Genomic DNA, 20,397 nt, shown 5'->3' on the forward strand with positions numbered 1-20,397 from the left:
CTTAGAGATCTTCACACTCCTGAAACGAATGAATGAATGACCCATTCACCATTCAACTGTGGTCTTACTCCCAAGTTGACCCTGATTTCTTAGCTGTTCTTTTCTTCTGGCAGCTCTGCGCATACTAGGAACAGGCTCCAGCTGTTCTTCTGCCTCATTGCTGACTAGCTCCAAAGGCAGCTGAGAACTGCCAGACGGCCTTGGCCCCATCTCTGCCTCCGATGCAGAGCCCTCATCCGAGCCTTCCCCAACCTTCCGGGACTGGCCCATGTTCCTCCCCAACCTCCTCACTGGCCACTAGCAGGTCACAACATTCCCATTATTGACGATTGGCATGACATCAATTCCTTTCCAGTACTCTGACAGTTTCCTTCTGCTCCAGGTCTCTGAAAGATTTTGTTCAACGGTTCCAAAATCACATCTTCCAACTCTTTCAGATTTCCTTATCCCTTTATCATTATATTGTATTTTCAATTTGTCCTATATGCTGTCTTGATTTTTTTTAAATGATTAGACAGCCTGACAAACCCAATTAACAAATAAGCAAGAAAGCTAACTTCAATGTGTTCATATAATTAGCTTCCTGTGTGTTAAATATAGATTATCTTATCTTTTTCATAGGTCTAAAGATCATGGTAGAACCAGAATCCCAAGTTGTTTTATCTGGCCAGATGGTGAAACTAAGCTGCTGGGCAACAGGATATCCTGTCCTATATTATCAGTGGTTTAAAGAGAAAAAAATGGTAAATATATACTAGAACATAAGTGGTAGCTTCTAAAATGTAGAAAATTTTGCACTGTATTGAATGCAATGTTCTTTTAAAAATGTTTTTATTAAGACGTTTCAGTACAATAAAAGTATTGAAAGTATTAAAAAGTATATAAAATTAAACATAAAAGAAAAGGAAAAATGAAGACAGAAAAGAAAAAAGGAAAAAAGAAAGCATAGAATTGTGACTTTTAACCTTTTCATCAAATATTTGCCGTTTTAATTTTTCCCTCATCTTCAAGCCTTCTTCATCCCCAAACGCATAAATCATCAATTCAGTCTTTTTTCATTAAACTAAAGGTCCAAATAAGGTTTCCAATCTCTTATTGAATATAATTTTCATTCATCTTTTTCCTTACAACATAAGGCTTGTGGGATGTTAGACTCCTAGTCTATATAAAGATAATCCTTGACTTACAAAATCCCTCAGCATTCTAGAGCAGGGATGTCAAACTGGATTTCCTCGAGGGCCGGATCAGCATTGTAGTTCTTCTCTGTGGGTCATGGGGAGGGGGGAAGAGAAGGGCGGGACTCCTCCTGCAACACTCTGCTGCTGAAAATCCCCCCCCCCCATTTTTGTCCTCCACGGTGTCCTGCAGCACTGTGCTGGCTTAAAACAGGCCGTGGAGGGCCTCATGGGACACCCCATCCCCACTTTTGTCCTCCACGGGCTCCTGCAGCACTGTGCTGGCTGAAAATGGCCCCCGGGGGGCCTTGTACAGGCCGTTTTGGCCAGCAGAGGCACCGCGGGCCTGTCCTTTGATATTTCTAGGCTGGCCTCGCAGGCCGGATCTAAGCACCTTGGGCTGCAATTCTACTTGTCCCTTTCTTGAGTTATCTCGTGTTGAATTGTGCCATGGTGTGTTAGCTGCGGCAAGTTGGCCGTGGAGAGTTGTCCCATTCTGGTTGTGGTGGGAGGCTTGGTCTCTCTGCCTCATCTAGGCCCTCTCTACAATGGTCCACCTAACGATCACAACTGGGAGAGCCTGGATTGCATTTTTTGAGCAAAACAGTCACATGGTGTCTTGCTTAATGACTGCTTCATTCAATGACTGAAATTTCAAGCCCAGTTGTGGTTGTAAGTAGTGGACTATCTGTATCTTATTTATTACTAACCAATAACCCTGGGGGAAAATGGGGGGAAATGTCCGGACCAAACGTAATTTCTAATGTTGGATTTCCCCCTTATCAGAGGGAGCCCCCTTTTGGAGTACTGTGAAGCCATTACCATGGCAATTCCACTGCGCTGCACAGTAGAAACCATTTTACGGCAGTACAGTAGAATCCATTATAAGGCACAACAGGCTGTATATTAACAGAACACACCCCAAGGGGTTTTAGGGATGTCTTACCCCTACAATATTTGTTTCCCGAGAGTAGCTGTTTTCACCGTTACAATCTTTCCAGCATCCCCCACAATCATGTGATCACATTCAGATGACTGGTATCTGATTCATATTTATGACTGTTGCTATGTCCACATGGGGGTCATGTGTGATCCCCTTTTGCGACCTTCTGATGAGCAAAGTCAGTGGGAAAGCTAGAGTCACTTAACAACTAGGTTACTAACTTAACAACTGTGGTGATTCACTTAACAATTGAGGCAAGAAGGTTGCAAAATGGGACAAAATTTACTTAACAAGTATCACACTTTAGAACAGAACTTTTGGGCTCAATTGCAGTTGTAAGTTGAGGACTACCTGTATATTTACATCAATAAAAGTACTATAAAACTCCATGGCTTTAGTCTCCTAGTCTGGCCATCCATCTCGCACAAGGTGTCAAGGGTTGACATCATGATAGTATACTGGCCACAGACCTATTACAAAATAGTTCCCAAGTTCTTATTTTTGAAGTTATTTTGAAAACTTAAGTGGGATAAAATGTATGGTAAAATAACCCCATTTCTTAAAGCCAGCATACTATTATTTTTTTTAGTGCCCATGATTTTTAAAAGAAACATGTTTTTCATATTTGAGGAATAGTAATTTCACAGGGAAAATCAGTATATTGCAGGGATCTTGGCAGCACTTATAAAAAATGTTGAATGGGTGTTTATAGTGTGCAACTAAAATATGAATATAACTGGTTTATTTTTTGGACAAAACATTTCTTTGACATTAAGCAGTGTTGAATAAGGACCTGTGGATACGAAATGATTCCATTAATGGTAAAGACTTGCATTTGGCAGAACTTGAAATTCCACTATTGTTGAAGTCTAAGTACTCTTCACGTAATATTTTGGTTTTATTTTGATCTGGGTGTATATAGTATGAAATTTTCCCATTCTCAAAAATGCACTTCACATCCAATGTAGGCATTTAATTAATTGAATTAACAGTATGATTTGTGCATGGAAATATATTATATTACGCTACAGTTCTAAGTATTCAATCTATATAGGCCCACGATGGCAAACCGATGGCACGCGTGCCCAAAGTGGCACGTGGAACCATGTTGCCTGGCACATGTGGCATTGACTGTTCCTCTTCTGGGTTTCTGGCATGCATGCGCATGCAACGATCAGCTGCCTTTGCGCATGTGGCAGTGCTGGAAACCAGAAAGAGCTGATCTTCCGTTTTCCGGCATGAGCATAACTGGCTGGCTGGCTGGCTGGCATGCATGCCCGTGCCGGAAACCAGAAGTTCATTTTCCAGTGTGTGCATGCTCCCTGGGCAGCTCCTCTTAAGGGCTGTGGCCCAGACAAGCGCGAAGTGCTCCCTTTTTGGCATTTGGTGCTGCCCACATTCTCCATCACTGATATAGGCAGTTCTTGACTTGCAGCTTATTCAAAGTTCCAACAGGCCTACCTGAATGGTGATTTCAACTCAAGGGAGATCATGTGACCATGAGGAGAGAGCTGATAATTGGAACTTCCAACGCAGCCGTTCCAATGATCAGCTCCGTCCCCATAGTCACAGGACCTCCCTTTGGGTGCTTGGAAACTGGGCTGGATTTATGGCTGTTTGCAGTGTTGCAGAGTCTGGCTTTTTCTGCTGAATATTTTGTGACCTCGCTTTTTGATATATGTCTTTTGGTGTGCAACTGATTTTGTGGTTCCTTGTTGTGGATTTTAGCAGTCTTAATGTTATATGCTTGATTTTCCTTGCCTTGCCTTGCCTTGCCTTACAAATTTGCTTTGTAAACCACCTAGAGTTACTGTTGTGACTTTATAAAATGCCTAGACTTACTCTTGTGACTGTTGTAAGGTAGTAATATGAATGAATGAATGAATCTGTCAGTCAATCAATTAGTCAATCAATCAATCACTGAAAAGTCAACACACTAGATCTCAAGAATGCCTTAGAAGCTCCTCTTTGTGTTCTTAGTCTTGCTTCTGAATTGGAGAGACCATCAATTAACTCCTTGCTCATCTATAAATGTTATCAGGCAGCCTTTGCTTTATCTTTGCTTTCCATCTTAATCCAGTTTAATTCAGTGCTGTTGTGTAGAAAATACATGCTGAGTTTCTTGCAGAGTGAAGATTAATTATTAGATAACTTAACAATGTAATTGTTAGATAAGGTAGAACAAGAGTAAGATTGAGACAGGTGGGTAGAGAAATTGAATTAATCAATCAATAAAATTTTAAAATCTTGAGGACTTGAGATTTCATTTTTCTTAGTTAATCTGTTTCAAATAGGCAATGAATAGGCCTGAACTCCAAACTGATCTTTGCTGAAACTCTATTCTATTGGTTTAAAATAATGTTTAACATAGAACAAGGGCTGAGTTCACCAATCACTCTGTTTAAACCAAACAATCAGCCAAACCAGCATTTGTGCGTAATATAGGTGTTGGAAGAAATGTCCTTCTGGGTTCAGTTCCAAATGGGGAGAAAGACACTGGAAACATGGAGATTGCTTGGAAAGATGGTTTTTAATGGTGGACAGGACCACTGCCAGGGTTCCAAATAGCATCCAAAATTAAATCCAGATAACAGGAATCCTTCTGTTCTTTTGCAAGGCCCTACAAACTCGCTCTTTCCTTCAAGCATCTTCCTTCAATGACATGACCAAGGAAAGGTGTCAGGCTTCCAAATAACATCCAAAATTAAATCAGAGTCCAAGGCAAAGTATTGCTCATAGTTCCAATTTATTAAGAGAGCCATGTTGACACATCTGGGAAAACCCGAATCTGAAAGCTTCCCGGTTTTCCCCACCCAGTTGAAAGTTCAAGATCTTGCCCCCACGCCCACAAGTCCATCACATGGTCCGATCTTTCACTGCCATGCTGACAGGTCCATCCATCCAGTTTCGCTGAGGTGCAAAGGCAAAGGATGACTTTGGCTTTCTAGAAAGAATTTTGTTATGGCTACATAGCATCTAACTCCGTGCAATTCCCCCTCCTGTTTTCCCACAATAGAAAATGCAAAGTAGAATGATAGAAAGTGTGGCAGGCCAAAGATCCAAATGAAAAGATGGCTGAAGGCCTGATGTGGTTTGAGGTCCTGGGCAAAAAGGGAAGAATTGCTGACAGTTCCCTGGTTTTATGCTCTTTCTGGGCTTTTGAATTTGAGCTTGTATTCTGATTGGTTGTCAGACTCCCATGGGGCCATACAGGGGTAACTCTGTAGGCTGTCCTGAGTCCCAGGTTTGGTTGAGTCTTGCTGGGTGATGATTTAATGTAAGGCCTTTGGGATTTCTATTATGGCTCTGCCTGAAAGAGGTGGATCTCTGTTATGTAGAATAGAGTTGCTGAGGCCTTAATGGCCCATTGACAAACGTGGTAGGTGTAAGAGAGTTTCTGCCTCCCTTTTAGGGGAAATATTCTACTCTTTCTAATATTTCCTCAAATATTTTATTTTTCTAGGAGGGGTGTGTGTGCTAACTTCCTACATAAGTAAAGACTATTGTACTATACCTTCCAGAAACTTCCCTATTGTGGCAATGTGTGCAATGTGTTTTTGTTGTATCCTAATTCAGGTTCCATATGGGAATTCCCCAGAACTGATATTCAGTCAAGTAACTGTAGAAGATGCGGGATTTTACATATGTCGAGTGAGCAGTGATTCTTCCTACGAATTCAGCCAATGGGCAAAACTGGATGTCTGTGATAGCCAAAGAGATTCTGAAGGTGGGTCACAACTTTTTACATGGTAGAAATGGCAAGAAGGTGTATGTAGGAGGCGTACTGATTTTCTACTTTCATTTTAACGTTACAATAATGTTTTTAGATTTCTGCAGTTCTTTCTCTTGGCTTAGGGATGATTGCGATTGATTATGAAGTCATAGGAATCTCTGATTATGGAATTTTCTCCTTTCTCTATGGCTGCAGTTTCAGGAAACCCAGTTCTTAAATCTCTGTCAGGTTAGGTTATAACTACAATGGACTTCTAAAAACTTTTAATGAGTCCATGCTGATATATTTAACCACAACAGCTGAGTTAAAAGCATCTGTAAAGTGTCCTGGCGATAATGCTTTACAGCTTTTATATACTTTAGCGGGGGCACAAGTTCATGAAACTTTAAAGACTTGCTAAAGCCTAAAGGGTATTATTTCTCTGTATTTACCTGGAAATCTTTCATTGCTTGTTTCTTAGTGGACTTTTTAAAAGTATTTTTAGATTACATTTTAATCAGAAGTTTCATAACACAGTATAAGCATTCCCAGTAAAACAATTTAGTTAACATTCCTGAAAAAAACACATGTTTTAGATCATATATTAAAAACCATATAATGCTGAATGAATCAGGAAAGCCTTTATCTCTCACTGGAAATTGAGTAATAAATGGCTTCTCTCTGATCCCTCAAGAAAGCATTTGAATCCATTTAAAGCTTTGTTGATAAGATCTACACCCTGAATTGAGCCCAATAACAATTGGAGCAACTCCAAAAGATGTAAGGGTGGGGTATGTTTATTGCTTTCCAATAAAAGAGAATATTTATAGCTCAGAATTGAACTGTAGAGTCCTTGGCACTCTCTGAGCGTGCTTGCTTGCTTGCAGATCTTACATTCAAATAGGTAACATCTTGCCTAGAAAATGAATGTTTATACAGGTAGTCCTCGACTTATGACCACAACTGAGCCCAAAATGTATGTTGCTAAGTGAGAAATTTGCTAAGTGAGTTTTGCCCCATTTTACAACTTTTCTCGCCACGTTAAGTCAATCACTGCAGTTGTTAAATTAATAACACCGTTGGTAAGTGAATCTGGCTTCCCCATTGACTTTGCTGATCAGACAGTCACAAAAAGTGATCACATGACCACAGGACACTGCAACCGTCGTATATATGAACCAGTTATCAAGCATCTGAATGTAAATCACATCATGGGGATGCTGCAATGGTCATAAGTGTGAAAAATGGTCGTAAGTCACTTTTTTCAGTGCCGTTAAAACATTGGTCATTAAATCAACTGTTGTAAGTTGAGGACTATCTGAATATAGAAGCTTGTCCAGTCTGTGTTGATGGGATGTATGTTTTTTTTCCTCTTTGGTAGGTCTTTGATTAGGATTTTGTTTTCTTCATGATACGTTTTCTTCTCTTAACCAGTTTAGCTGTTCTGGATTAAATGCAATTTCTGATCACCCCTGCATTAAAATGATAAGTCATTAAATATTATCCTCAGATGTTATATATCTTGGTGAACAATCACTTAAGCAATTGCTTGTCCAAAAAGATAATATACTTCAGCTTTTCTTTAACAGTACTTTACAACTCTAGTAAGGTTATTTCTCATTAAAAATGAATATGCAATTAAGTATGGCAGTTGTTGCTATCAGTTTTATATGTAAGCTTTATGGTGCATGAAATAGGAGTGAAGCCTTATTTGTAATTTATTTGTATCATGCATAATATAGTACTTCTGCAGTGAATTAGCATCTACCCATTAATATATGTTACCTACAGGAATATGTTTTGCTTTAATACAAGAAAACGTATTAACTGCTGAGAAGTTCTCAGAATATGGCAAATAATTTAATATGAATTAAAAATCACCTGAGCAACTCTAGTAGTCCTTGAGTTGTAACTATAATTGAGCCCACAATTACAGTCCTAAGTCCTGACGGTTGTAAAACAGGTCGTCATGTGACCAGGCCTCAATTTTACTACCTTTTTTAACGGTTAATACTAAGCAAACATGGCAAGGAACACAGACACATGGTTAGGATGCTAGGCTGATGATTGGCAGGCTCATGTTTGAGTTGTTCCCATGTGGCGGGGTGAGCTCCCATCACTGGCTTCATCTCCTGCCGACCCAGCAGTTTGAAAATGGGAGACTGTGAGTAGATAGATAGGTACCACTTCAGTAGGACATAAAAAGGAGCCTCCTATTGGACATTCCCTGGGCAATGATGATGTCACCAGCTAATCCCTTCAACCTGGAAGCGACATAACTGTAGTAGTAGCAGCAAATATGACAGTCATAAAATGAATGTAGCTTTTTTAAGCAAAGCCATTTTTAGAGGATCGAGGGTAGAGAAGACGTGAGAGCCAGGACTTCAACAGAACAGGTTTATTGTAAGCTAGTTTGACAGCGATTCAAATGTATCCTTTGGTTAACATTGTATTTATACAGGCAACAAGAACAGACGGGCCAATGGGCGCTCAGCAAGCGTCTGTCAATTACTGACGCTGCGCCCCGACCAATCATAAAGTCCTCGAAGTTACGACCGGGAGGCCAGCAACAGGCTATGCTGCGCCCCAGCCAATCAGGACCGCCTGCTGCCAATTACCTCCCATAGACCCGTTAGATCACACAGGGTCAGCCTCCTCCGGGTTCCGTCTACCAGCCAATGCCATCTGGCTACCACCCGGGGGAGGGCCTTCTCTGTAGCAGCTCCGGCCCTTTGGAATGAACTCCCCACGGAGATTCGGACCCTCACCTCTCTCCAGGCCTTCCGGAAAGCTATCAAAACCTGGCTGTGCCGGCAGGCCTGGGGTTGATGAGTTCCCCTCCCCTTTCGACTTGTATGGTTGTATGACTCTTGTGTATTTTAATTACGTGTATTGTGTTTGTATCCCCTTTTCCCCTTTTGAGTTGTTCGCCGCCCTGAGTCTCTCCCGGAGAAGGGCGGCATACAAATAAACTAAATCTTAATCTTAATCTTAAGCCTGGTCTGTTGCTGGCCTCCCGGTTGAAACTTTGAGGACTTTATGAGTCCTTAACATCATTGTTCACTATAGGGTGTTTTTTGCTGGAAACTGGGAATACCGATGCTTTTTTGGGGGGGGGGGTTCAGTAGTAACTTTGAATGGTCATTAAGCAACCAGTTGTAAGTTGAAGACGATCTGCAGCCCCTTTTAAATTTTAGTATTTTGAATTTACTCTCTAAAGCAGGGGTAGGGGAAGATGGCTCCTTTACGACCTGTGGCCTTTGACTCCAAGAATTCCTGAGCCAGCTTGGCTCAGGAATTCTGGGAGTTGAAGTTCACAGGTCATAAAGGAGTCATTGTCTCCCACCCCTGCACTAAAGGTGTCAGACTCAAAGCCTGTGGGCTGCATTTGGCCCACGGGGTGCTTAGATCTGGCCTGCAGTCCCATTCTGGAAACAGCGAAGAATGGGCCCATGGGGCCTCTGCAAGCAAAAATGGAGCTTAGGAAGGCCACACAAATCTCCTGAACTCCATTTTTGCTGGCAGAGCGCTGCAGGAGGCCATTGCAGCTGAAAATGGAGCTTGGGAGGGCCATGTGCAGTCCTCGGCACCCTGGCCGTACCCCACCTCCCTGAGGTCACATATAACCCTGATGCAGCCCTCAATGAAATCAAATTGCAATGAAAACGAAATTCACCGGTACAGTTAGGTGGTACCTTGCTCAACAGTAGTAACTGTGAAAGGGATCTTGGAGTCCTAGTGGACAACCATTTAAATATGAGGCAGCAGTGTGCAGCAGCTGCCAAAAAAGCCAACACAGTTCTAGCCTGCATAAACAGAGGGATATAATCAAGATCAGGTGAAGTGTTAATACCACTTTATAATGCCTTGGTAAAGCCACACTTGGAATACTGCATTCAGTTTTGGTCACCAAAACGATATGGAGACTCTAGAAAGAGTGCAGAGAAGAGCAACAAAGATGATTAGGGGACTGGAGACTAAAACATATGAAGAACGGTTGCAGGAACTGGGTATGTCTAGTTTAATGAAAAAAAGAACTGGGGGAGACATGATAGCAGTGCTCCAATATCTCAGGGGTTGCCACAAAGGAGTCAAACTATTCTCCAAAGCACCTGAGGGCAGGACAAGAAGTGGAAACTAATCAAAGAGGGAAGCAGAACTGAGGAGAAATTTCCTGACAGTTAGAACAATTAATCAGTGGAACAGCTTGCCTCCAGAAGTTGTGAATGCCCCAACACTGGAAGTCTTTAAGATGATGTTGGATAGTCATTTGTCTGAAATGGTATAGGGTTTCCTGCCTAGGCAGGGGGTTGGACTAGAAGACCTCCAAGGTGCCTTCCAAATCTGCTATTGTATTGTATCATTGTATTATTGTGAGTTTGACATCCCTGCTCTAAAGGAACAAGTACAGACTGTTTGTTGCTTGCTTCTCAAAACCATCCACTTCCTTTTAAATTAGTTGCAGCAAATAAATGAGGAAGTCACCGGGGAGGACCCAGTTGTGGGCAAAGAAGCGATCATTCTTTGCTGACTTGCTTCTGCTCTGCAAATCTCTGTTGCTTTGCTGAAAAGATTTTTATCTCACAAATGTTTTAAACATCTTCAATTTAAGGAAGCTACCTCAAATTGCCTGAAAAGAACATACAGATCTATCTGCATCCGCAATCTCAGAACGTGATGGTTGGACAAACGTTAATTCTTCAGTGTGAAGCCACAGGAAATCCCACGCCACAGTACCAGTGGTACAAAGAAGAATACCCACTTCCCAATGGAGAGAAAACGGCTTATGTGGTGAATCTCATTTTTCTCCCCTCAGCTACACTGATAAGGAATTGATGACACATTTTGCAATCGAAGCCTCCTCGAAATAAACTCTTCAAGAGTAACTCTGAAATTCAGTAAATAAAATAACAGGTTCATTTAACCCCCTAACGTTTTGCCATCGGCATGCTGACAATAGGTGCATAGTTCTCTGTGGAATATTGCAGTCTGAAGTGAGTTTAATTGCTTGTATCCCATATCCCAAAGTATTTTCTGTCTGAGAGGCTAAAGCCAAGGCTTTTAATTATTTAGCTTGAATGCAAAGTTGATGTAGGACTATGCATGAGCCTTAATGCAATGACCTCCATTAAGCTTGTACTAGTTTTATGGAATGCTGAATAGGATAGGATAGGGTAGGGTACAGTAGAGTAGAAATATGGAATGGGATAGGATAGGACAGGACAGGACAGAATAGAATGGAAATATGGAATGGAATAGGACAGGACAGGATAGAAATAAGGAATGGAATAGAATAGAATAGAAACATGGAGTGGAATAGGATAGGACAGGACAGAATAGAAACAGAACAGAATAGAATAGAATAGAAATATGGAATGGAATAGGATAGGACAGGACAGGACAGGACAAAACAGAACAGAAATGGAACAGAAGAGAATAGAATAGAAATATGGAATGGAATAGGACAGGACAGGACAGGATAGAAATATGGAATGGAATAGAATAGAATAGATTACGGAATGGAATAGGATAGGACAGGACAGAATAGAATAGAATAGAAATAGAAGAGAACAGAACAAAACAAAACAATAGAATAGAAATATGGAATGGAATAGGATAGGAGAGGACAGGACAGGATAGAATAGAATAGAATAGAAATAGAACAGAAGAGAACAGAATAGAATAGAAATATGGAATGGAATAGGATAGGACAGGACAGAACAGAATAGAATAGAATAGAAATATGGAATAGGATAGGGTAGGGTTAGGGTTAGGGTTGCTATGTATGAGCCTTAATGTAATGACCTCCATTAATCTAGTACTAGTTTTATGGAATGCTGAATAGGGTAGGGTAGGGTAGGGTAGAAATATGGAATGAAATAGGATAGGATAGGACAGGATAGGACAGAACAGAATAGAAATAGAGCAGAATAGGAATAGAATAGAATAGAATAACGGTGCAGAATTTGGTAGATTTCCGAGACAATTACAATCATTAATCATAAGTTACAAACAATAATTGAATATTAATATTCTTGGGCATGAATGCCAAGTGTAGGTAGTCCTTGACTTATTACAGTTTGTTTAGTGACCATTCGAAGTTAAAACACAATCGAAAAAAGGGACTTATGACCGTTTTCACACTTATGACCGTTGCAGCATCCCCATTTATGTGATTAAAGTTCAGACACTTTGCAACTGGTTCATATTTATGACGGTTGTTGTCCTCCGGGGTCACGGGGTCACCTTTTCAACCTTCTGACAAGCAAAGTCAATGGGGAAACCAGAATTCATTTAACAACCGTGTTATTAACTGAAACACCCGCAGTGTTATTCACATAACATCTGTGACAAGAAAAGCCGTACAGTGAGGCAAAATTCACTTAACAAATGTCTTGCTTAGCAACAGAAATGTGGTCGTAAGTTGCTCTTCGGCTTTGAAGCGGAGATGAGCACCGCCTCCTAGAGTCGGGAACGACTAGTACTTATGTGCAAGAGGAAAATTTACCTTACCTATAAGAACATTATTTTCCTTTTTGACGAAGGATTTTTTTTTTGTAACGAGCCTTTGTCTGCAATTTGAAAGGTTTCTCATCCCAGTGAATTAGGCTACAGAATTTGTAGCTTCAGATTCAGGCTTCCAGAATGCAAACTTTATTGAAATGTATTCGATAACATTGCTGGAATAAAAAGAATGAACTTTGGTGACTGCCTTACTAAAAAATGTGTGGTATTCTTGAAGGTATCCTGCGTAGACGTTGAACATCAAGGAACGTATTGGTGTCGAGTATACAATATTCAAGAAAATGAAGACAGCAGAAAAGTGAAAGTAACTATAGGTAAGACGTCTCATAGTAAATTTAATGAAGCAGTAAAGTAGCATGTAGTTGAGTTTGGCATTTCTTACATTCTTCAATGTAAGAAATTACTAATGGGATCGGTTATAATTAACATGGCAGTTTTTACGGGACTTCTTTTCGATATATCTTAAAAAATTATTCCATAGAACAATGTTTATCAACCTTGGTGACTTTAAGTCCTGTAGACTTCAACTCCCAGAATCCCCCAGCTAGCAGAGCTCTGCTGGCTGGGGGATTCTGGGAGTTGAAGTCCACAGGACTTAAAGTCGCCAAGGTTGAGAAACACTGCCATAGAATATTAAGGTCTGAACTTGGTTGGGTTCTTATTTGTTGATGCTGGACACCAATACAGTTGACATCCTTGTAACAGTCATAATTATTTTGTAGCTTTTTTCCCACTTGCAGAAAACCTTGTCCAAACTACGTAATTATTGTGTTCCTCTGAATGCCAAGATTGCCACCAACATAGGATAAACTTTATGCCCTAGGGATGTGATGGCCAGCCTATGGTACGCGTGCCACAGGTGCCATGCAGAGACCCCTCTGCGGGCACACCAGCCGTCAGCTCAGCTTCACAGCGCATGTGCGTGCACCTCCCGCTGGCCAGCTGATCTTCGAGTCTTTGCCGCGCATGTGCGAGGGGCAAAGAGCGCGTGTGGGGGATGTGTATGCGCATGGGGGGCACATGAATGGGGGGCTCTCCCATTGCATTTGGGGCATCACGCAGCATCCCCACATCTTGGTTTGGCTTCCAAGTTGGTACAGGCGGCCATCTAGGCCCAAAATGGGGGGGGTGCCCCATTTTGGATCTGGAAAGCCTCCTGCACCAATCTGGAAGCTAAAAATGGGCGGGGGTGGAAGGGGGAACATTGGAGGGTTTACAAGCGCATATATAGGTTCACATGCATGAGGCGTGGGGGGCGGAGCATACACGGTGGGGTCGCATACACATTGCATTATGGGTTCAGATGCTTTCGGCACACGACGACAAAAAAGTTAGCCATTACTGTTCTGGGGCGGGGGGGGGAGGAATGATAAGATTTCTGTGCTGTTTATCAAATTTCTAAGCCTGCTACCATATTCACTTGATTTCCTGATGTTTATTCATGCTGTGTGGGAAAGGGACAGTAGTGGGATTCAGCCAGTTTGCACCTATTCGGGACAACCGGTTGTTAACTTTCTAAGCAGTTTGGAGAACCGGTTGTTGGAAGAAATCTCCTTTTGTTTTCTTCCACTTTACAGGGCTAATCCTGTAAGGAAGGCAGGAAGGAAACATTCTGGTGTTGTTTCTAGCCTGATCTTTCTTGCCCTGCTTACAGAAACTGCCTCTCCAGTTAATCCTTATTACATTGTCACAGCTAAGGCGAAGCGCCCATCGACCTAAGTGATGTTGATTTGGCTATGCCCACCTAGTCACATGACCACTGAGCCCCGCCTACCCGGCTGGTCATTAGGACAGAGAACCGGTTGTTAAATTATTTGAATCCCATCACTGAAAAGAGATATATTGTATATCAGTAATGTTACCCACTATTTGCCTTCTGCTGGGGGTGTATAAGTAGGGTATGCATAATGTCAAGAAGATTCTCACTAATCCACCAGGTCATGGTTGTTCCAATAGTGTTTTTCCAAAAGGCAACTCGACTTGGTTACACTTCTCATCTAAAACATTTCTTCAGTTCAGTAACAGAACTAAGGAAGCTTCTTGGATGAGCCAAGGTGGCGCAGTGGTTAAATGCAGCACTGCAGGCTACTTCAGCTGACTGTAGTTCTACAGTTCGGCTGTTCAAATCTCACCGGCTCAGGGTTGACTCAGCCTTCCATCCTTCCGAGGTGGGTAAAATGAGGACCTGGATTGTTGGGGGCAATATGCTGACTCTGTAAAACACTTAGAGAGGGATGAAAGCCCTATGAAGCGGTATATAAGTCTAACTGCTATTGCTATTGCTATATGAGAAGCGAAAAGTTTTCAAGGAAAAACCGAGGCAGTCCAGTTGCCTTTTGAAAAAGCACCTTTGGGATAAGATACCCATATTTTTTCATTTTTAATATTTTCATTTTTCTTAACTTTTTAAAATGTATTGAAGGAATGAAGCCAGGAAGGAAAATACTGTATGGTGTATAACACATCTATATATAATGTGCATATAAAATGTATATGATTAATTTGAAGTCAGGCTCATTTCCTTTTTAATTTCTAATTGCATGAAAGAGACTGGATTTCTAGTAGGTAGACAGTCAAAACCTGCTCTAGAATTGAGATTATATTGTCCTTCTGTAAAACACTGCATGTTGTTTGCATTATTAACAATTTACTGTTCTGTAAGATCTTTTAAGTTTATAATGTGCTGTCGTTACTATTGGTTGAAAGCCTCAATAGTTTGTGTCCAGAGTTGATCGCTCTCAGCTAGACATGCTAAATTACATGTATCAGCCCTTCGCAGGGGTGGGTTCTGGGGGTTCCCAGGGGTTCAGGAGAACCTCTAGCTAAGATTCTGTGTAGGTCGGAGAACCCCCAAATCCCACTCCTGGCTGGCCCCGTCCACTCTGCCCCTCCCCACACAGTCCATTTTGGACGCAGGTAAGTGCAGGGCGCGCATGGAGGCTTGGGGAGGGCAAAATCCAGGCCTAACAGAAGTTCGAGAAGGCCGGGAACGGGCCCATTTCTGGCCTCCAGAGCCTGGGGAGGCCATTTTCGCCCTCCTAGAGGCTTGAATAAAACCTCTGGAGCTCAGGGAGAGCAAAAATGCCTCTCCACCATGTTGCAGGAGGCTGACTAGGCCACGCCCACCATGTCCATGCCCACTCAGCAAGTGGGCAGAGAACCCCTTGCTAAAATTTGTGAAACCTACCCCTACTTTCAAGGTATACCAGACTAGGAAACCAATGCCATGTAGATTGGTGATGCTTTCTTATCTGCTTGTTACACTGATAGTAATTCTATTTAGGGCTACTCCACATGTCCTCTACACGGAGTCTATCTATGTCAGTGTTGGCGAACCTTTTCGGCACTGAGTGCCGAAACTGGAGTGCACATGTGTGTGTGCCGGAAACCAGAAGAGCAGCCACCCAGTGTGGATGCGGACGCTGGACGGCTCATCTTCTGGTTTCGGGCGCACGATCTTCCAGTTTCTAACACACATGAAGACCAGCTGGACGGTGCGCTTGTGCACACTGGAAACTGGAAGAGCAGTAACCCATGTGCATGTACAAGCCGGGAAGATGATCTTCCGGTTTCCCGCACGCGCATGCGCACCGGCCAGCTGATCTTTGCATTTGCTTGCATGCCAGAAACCAGAAGACCAGGTGGCTGGTATGCATGTGTGCACCAGAAACTGGAAGAGCAGCCACCCGACGTGCGCATGCGCACCAGGTGGCTGCTCTTCCGGTTTCCAGCGCTCCTGTGTTCATGAAGACCAGCTGGTCAGTGCACCGGAACCCAGAAGAGCAACAAGCAATGGCTCGCGTGCCCAAAGAGATGGCTCTGTGTGCCACTTCTGGCACGCATGCTATAGCTTCGCCAACAGGGATCTATGTGATTTGCAGAGAAAGTGATTTGCTTGAGCTCCCTTTAGATCTCTGAACAGTGGCAGAGGAATAACTGACTTTGCTTTTCCGTTATAAACATGAGTTTGGCTCTATGATTTTAGAAAAATAAAAGTAGCATACAATGAAGAAGATATTTTAAATGCCTCCAATGTTTCATTATGAATGTGTTACAAAAAAACCCCACTCTCCACACACATATTTTGTTCAAGAGTCTTGTTTTCCTCGTAAGAATAATGCATCTGTCTTTATTAGAACCTTAGGGGGGGGGAAATAGATCCAGTTTTCTCTCAGTTTGACAGACACACATTTAAGGAGAGCCTTCTCAGTTGCAGCTCCGACATTATGGAACAACCTCCCCGTGGAGATCCGTACCCTCACCACAGTCCAGGCCTTCCGCACAGCCCTCAAGAACTGGCTATCCCGTCAGGCCTGGGGATAGGATTACTCTAACCCCGCCTGAATGTTGAGTGAATGTTGTGTTTTTACGATTAATTTTCTTTTAATCACGATTCTTTTCTTTTTAAGTCTTGTCTCGCACTCCCTTCCCTTATTGTTGTAAGCCGCCCTGAGTCCCCTCAGGGAAAAGGGCGGCATATAAATTTCCAATAAAATCTCTAAAAAAAAAAAAAAAAAAAGTATGAATTATGCAGTGATGCTTGGCTCTGGACTTGTTGGAAATGTAAATATAACTTACCTCCTATGTGTATTCTTGCTTGTCATGAATAAAATCAGAAGCTTCACTGTAGCATTCTTTTCTCTTGAAACTCAAGGTGGAAAATCTGTTGCAGTAGAATGCACGGAAGGTAATGTTGATCAAATACCGCACGCCTTTCTGATAAAACCTAAAATACTGACAAATTAGTGAGTCTGGGTTCTGTAGCTGGAATGGAATGTTGTGCTGCATTAGTCTATGAATGCCAATGTGATGCCGTATCTTTGCATGAGCTGTTCATTTCTTCTTCACATCTCTTACTAATTATACAAAGTTAGTCCTTTGTCACTAACTTTGTAAGCATTGAAGAGCAATCATGAAACATTGCTTTCCTTCTGCTTTTAATTTTAACTTTTGGTTAAATCCCTTTTCCCATAAATCCCTTTTCGTATATTTATTTAAACTATATGTCCATTTTCCTTTGTTCCTTTCAGATGAATTAAATGATCTTGCAAGACCTGGTAAGTATATTATACAGGATAATATAAAAACTGCAGATCTTGTTTAGGTATGCTCATGTATGCATGTTATACTGGACCACATATATAAAATCTTTAGGATCTTTGCTCATTAATAGACATTTGACTCTATTAATATTGTTACTGATGGTGCTCATTATTTTTTTCAATTTTTAAATATATCATTGAATTTATAATCAACATTTAGAGTATATGTCTTTATTCACACTATATTATAGTTTAAATGTTTCCCTGGCCTGCTCTAAAAACTAAAAGTAGATATTAGGTGGAAAGCCCATACTACGAGTTTAATAAGTTGGTTAATTCATGTGATGGGATGAATCATATCTATCCTAAGTTCATTATGAGAATCGTCCTCCAGTAGCTAAAGACTTGAATTGTTGAGCAACTATGTAAAGGTAGATACCTCTTTCATCTTTAACCATGAGGCATCAAAAATATGTACCAGCTATTAATGTATATCCTGTAATGTATATCAAGTAATATTTATTTATATATGATAAGATGATCCAGATACTAAGTGAAGATAGTATGAAATGAATCACACCGTTGATTGATATGCTAAAAGTAGCACAGATATATAATCAGGTGCTTGCTAAATCCAAAGAATTATCAAATGATACTTCCATTAAAGAATTATGCCAAGCATTTTGTTCCCCCTCTAAAAATCATGCCAGTTCTCTTACATATTTGAATTTTGACAAGTATTGCTCTGGGTTCTGAGTCACTTTCGTTGTGTGATATGTCTTTGTGAGTGTGTATTTGTCCTTAGAGGGATGCGGGGGCTCAGTGGCTAAGATGCTGAGCTTATCGATCAGAAAGGTCAGCAGTTCGGCGGTTCAAATTCCTAGCACTGCGTAACAGAGTGAGCTCCCAGCTTCTGCCAACCTAGCATTTTGAAAGCATGTAAAAATGCAAGTAGAAAAATAGGTACCACCTTTGGTGGGAAGGTAACAGCTTTCTGTGCCCCTTCGGCGTTTAGTCATGTGGGCCACATGACCATGGAGACGTCTTCTGACAGTGCTGGCTCTTCGGCTTTGAAATGGAGATGAGCACTGCCCCCTAGAATCGGGCACAACAAGCACATATGTGCAATGGGAACCCATGGGGCATGACTCACTTAAAAACAATCCCATGAGCAATAGAAATTCTGGTCCCAATTTTGGTTGTGAATTGAGGGCTAGCTGTAATACATATCCAATAATTTTATAAATTTATAGCACAGATCAGTCTAGTAGTGCTCAGTTTTAAAACTCACCTAAGCAAACTTCCATCAGGAAGTAAAACTAGGATAACTCCAGTGAACAGGATATTACTTTTAAAAAAATTAAAAAAACAAACATTTTCCTTGTTAAGAACAAAAGTGATCCAAGCTGAAAAACATTTGATTATTTGTAAACTTTATTGACATTGACAAGTCCAAAACTTTTTTCTTTCTTTCTTTACAAAACAGATCTTGAACAGCCAACTGAAAGACAATTTGGTAAGTAACTTTATATATTTTTCTAATAAGGCAAATACTTTTTTTTTTTAAATTAAAATGCCACCCATGACACTAATACAGCAACTCCGAGCCTCTATAATACAGAAATTATGCATAATTAAGGTAGTGTTTCCCCATCTTTAGCAACTTTAAGATATGAATGGCTGTGAATTCTGGGAGTTGAAGTTCACATATTTTCAAATTGCCACAGTTGAGAAACACTAATCCAAGACAAACGTCTTCCTCAGCCTGTTTTCAATAAATTATAGAAGTTCTCCTATTCTCTAAAACTGCACTTCTCAATACCAGATTACTGATTTATCCAAGCAAAGAGAAACAGAGCAATATGATTCTGGCCAAGTTTACAAAAAAAAAATCAGTATTTTCAATATTTAACCATGAATTAAAATAATTCTGTAAATCAAAAGAAGAAAATCCTTGTATTTGCAGTTTGTGATTGCTGTCTGATGAAGTCTGCATATTCTAGCCATGTTATATGTTATCTAACCCAAATGTCCTTATTTCATGTTTTATGGTACCATAGCAATCTTCATAATTCCATGATTTGGACTACAGCTTCCTCTTTCCTCCCAATTTTGTCTTTGCTTAACAAGAAGCAGATAAAAAAAAACAGGTTCTATTCTAAGTATACAAATTTAGATATGTAGATTTATACTTCCTTATTATTTATTTAGATTTATATTCTGCCTTTCTTTCAGGAATTTAAAATAGCTTACAGGAGTAACACTTCATAGCAGCATAATGGAAGAATTATCATGCAAGTTAAATTTTCTTTACACAAAATTGACAGATCCAGAAGGATACACCTGTGGAAGAAAGACTGATGGAGCAAATTCTGAATTTGCAGGAATAAATTCCATCACTTGACTACATTTGTTTAATATAATTGCAGCAGCCTATTAAATTAAAGCTTTTAATTTAATTTAAATTTCAAAAATTAAATTAAAATTTAAAACATACATGTTCTTTTATGGGCAATACCTTCATCATTGCTCAATAATTATTAAAGACTAAGAATAGTTCATTTTATAAAAATGTTTTCTTTTAACTTTAGAACTCCTAATAGTTAAATTAAGTAATTGATTAATTCAAACAAGCTTAATTTCTTGCTTCATTCTTTCTTTGAAATTTGGCCTTCCAGAGAAGCTCATTCTGGAAAAGCCTCCATTAGAATTTGATTCTTTGCTTGGCAAAGAACATTGTTTATAAAAGGGATTATAGATTTGAACAACAAAAGGCCAGTGTATTTCCTTACCACAATAAAATGCAAACTATTTATATGATGCTACATAAAGATCCTCAGTGCAATGGAAACTAGCTGGGCTATTGCAATTATATGAAACAAATGCAATGTTGGAATTTGCTCCTGCAAATTCAGAATTTGTACCATCAGTCTTTCTCCCACCGTTGTACCAATTGGTACGTGTCAAGTTTGTGTAAATAAAAATTAAGTCGGTTGAGAA

At 40.6% G+C, this 20,397-nt stretch overlaps 1 protein-coding gene across 2 annotated transcripts in view; it reads left to right on the forward strand.

The window, feature by feature from the left end:
• Positions 1-20,397, forward strand: part of MALT1 (MALT1 paracaspase) — a 57,188-nt gene that overhangs the window by 8,601 nt on the left and 28,190 nt on the right. Inside the window, exons 3-9 of one of the 2 annotated variants that reach the window (XM_087715365.1) lie at positions 622-743; positions 5,695-5,845; positions 10,443-10,621; positions 12,573-12,669; positions 17,010-17,042; positions 17,386-17,412; positions 18,884-18,913. In XM_087715365.1, the coding sequence (XP_087571491.1) occupies positions 622-743; positions 5,695-5,845; positions 10,443-10,621; positions 12,573-12,669; positions 17,010-17,042; positions 17,386-17,412; positions 18,884-18,913 (639 nt within the window). The remainder of the gene's footprint in view (positions 1-621; positions 744-5,694; positions 5,846-10,442; positions 10,622-12,572; positions 12,670-17,009; positions 17,043-17,385; positions 17,413-18,883; positions 18,914-20,397) is intronic. The other variant, XM_087715366.1, reaches the window with a different exon arrangement.

Source organism: Thamnophis sirtalis, unplaced genomic scaffold, assembly GCF_051295495.1.
Source record: "Thamnophis sirtalis isolate CommonGarterSnake01/CBP01778 unplaced genomic scaffold, rThaSir2_p1.2 scaffold_5, whole genome shotgun sequence".
Lineage (NCBI taxonomy): Eukaryota > Metazoa > Chordata > Lepidosauria > Squamata > Natricidae > Thamnophis > Thamnophis sirtalis.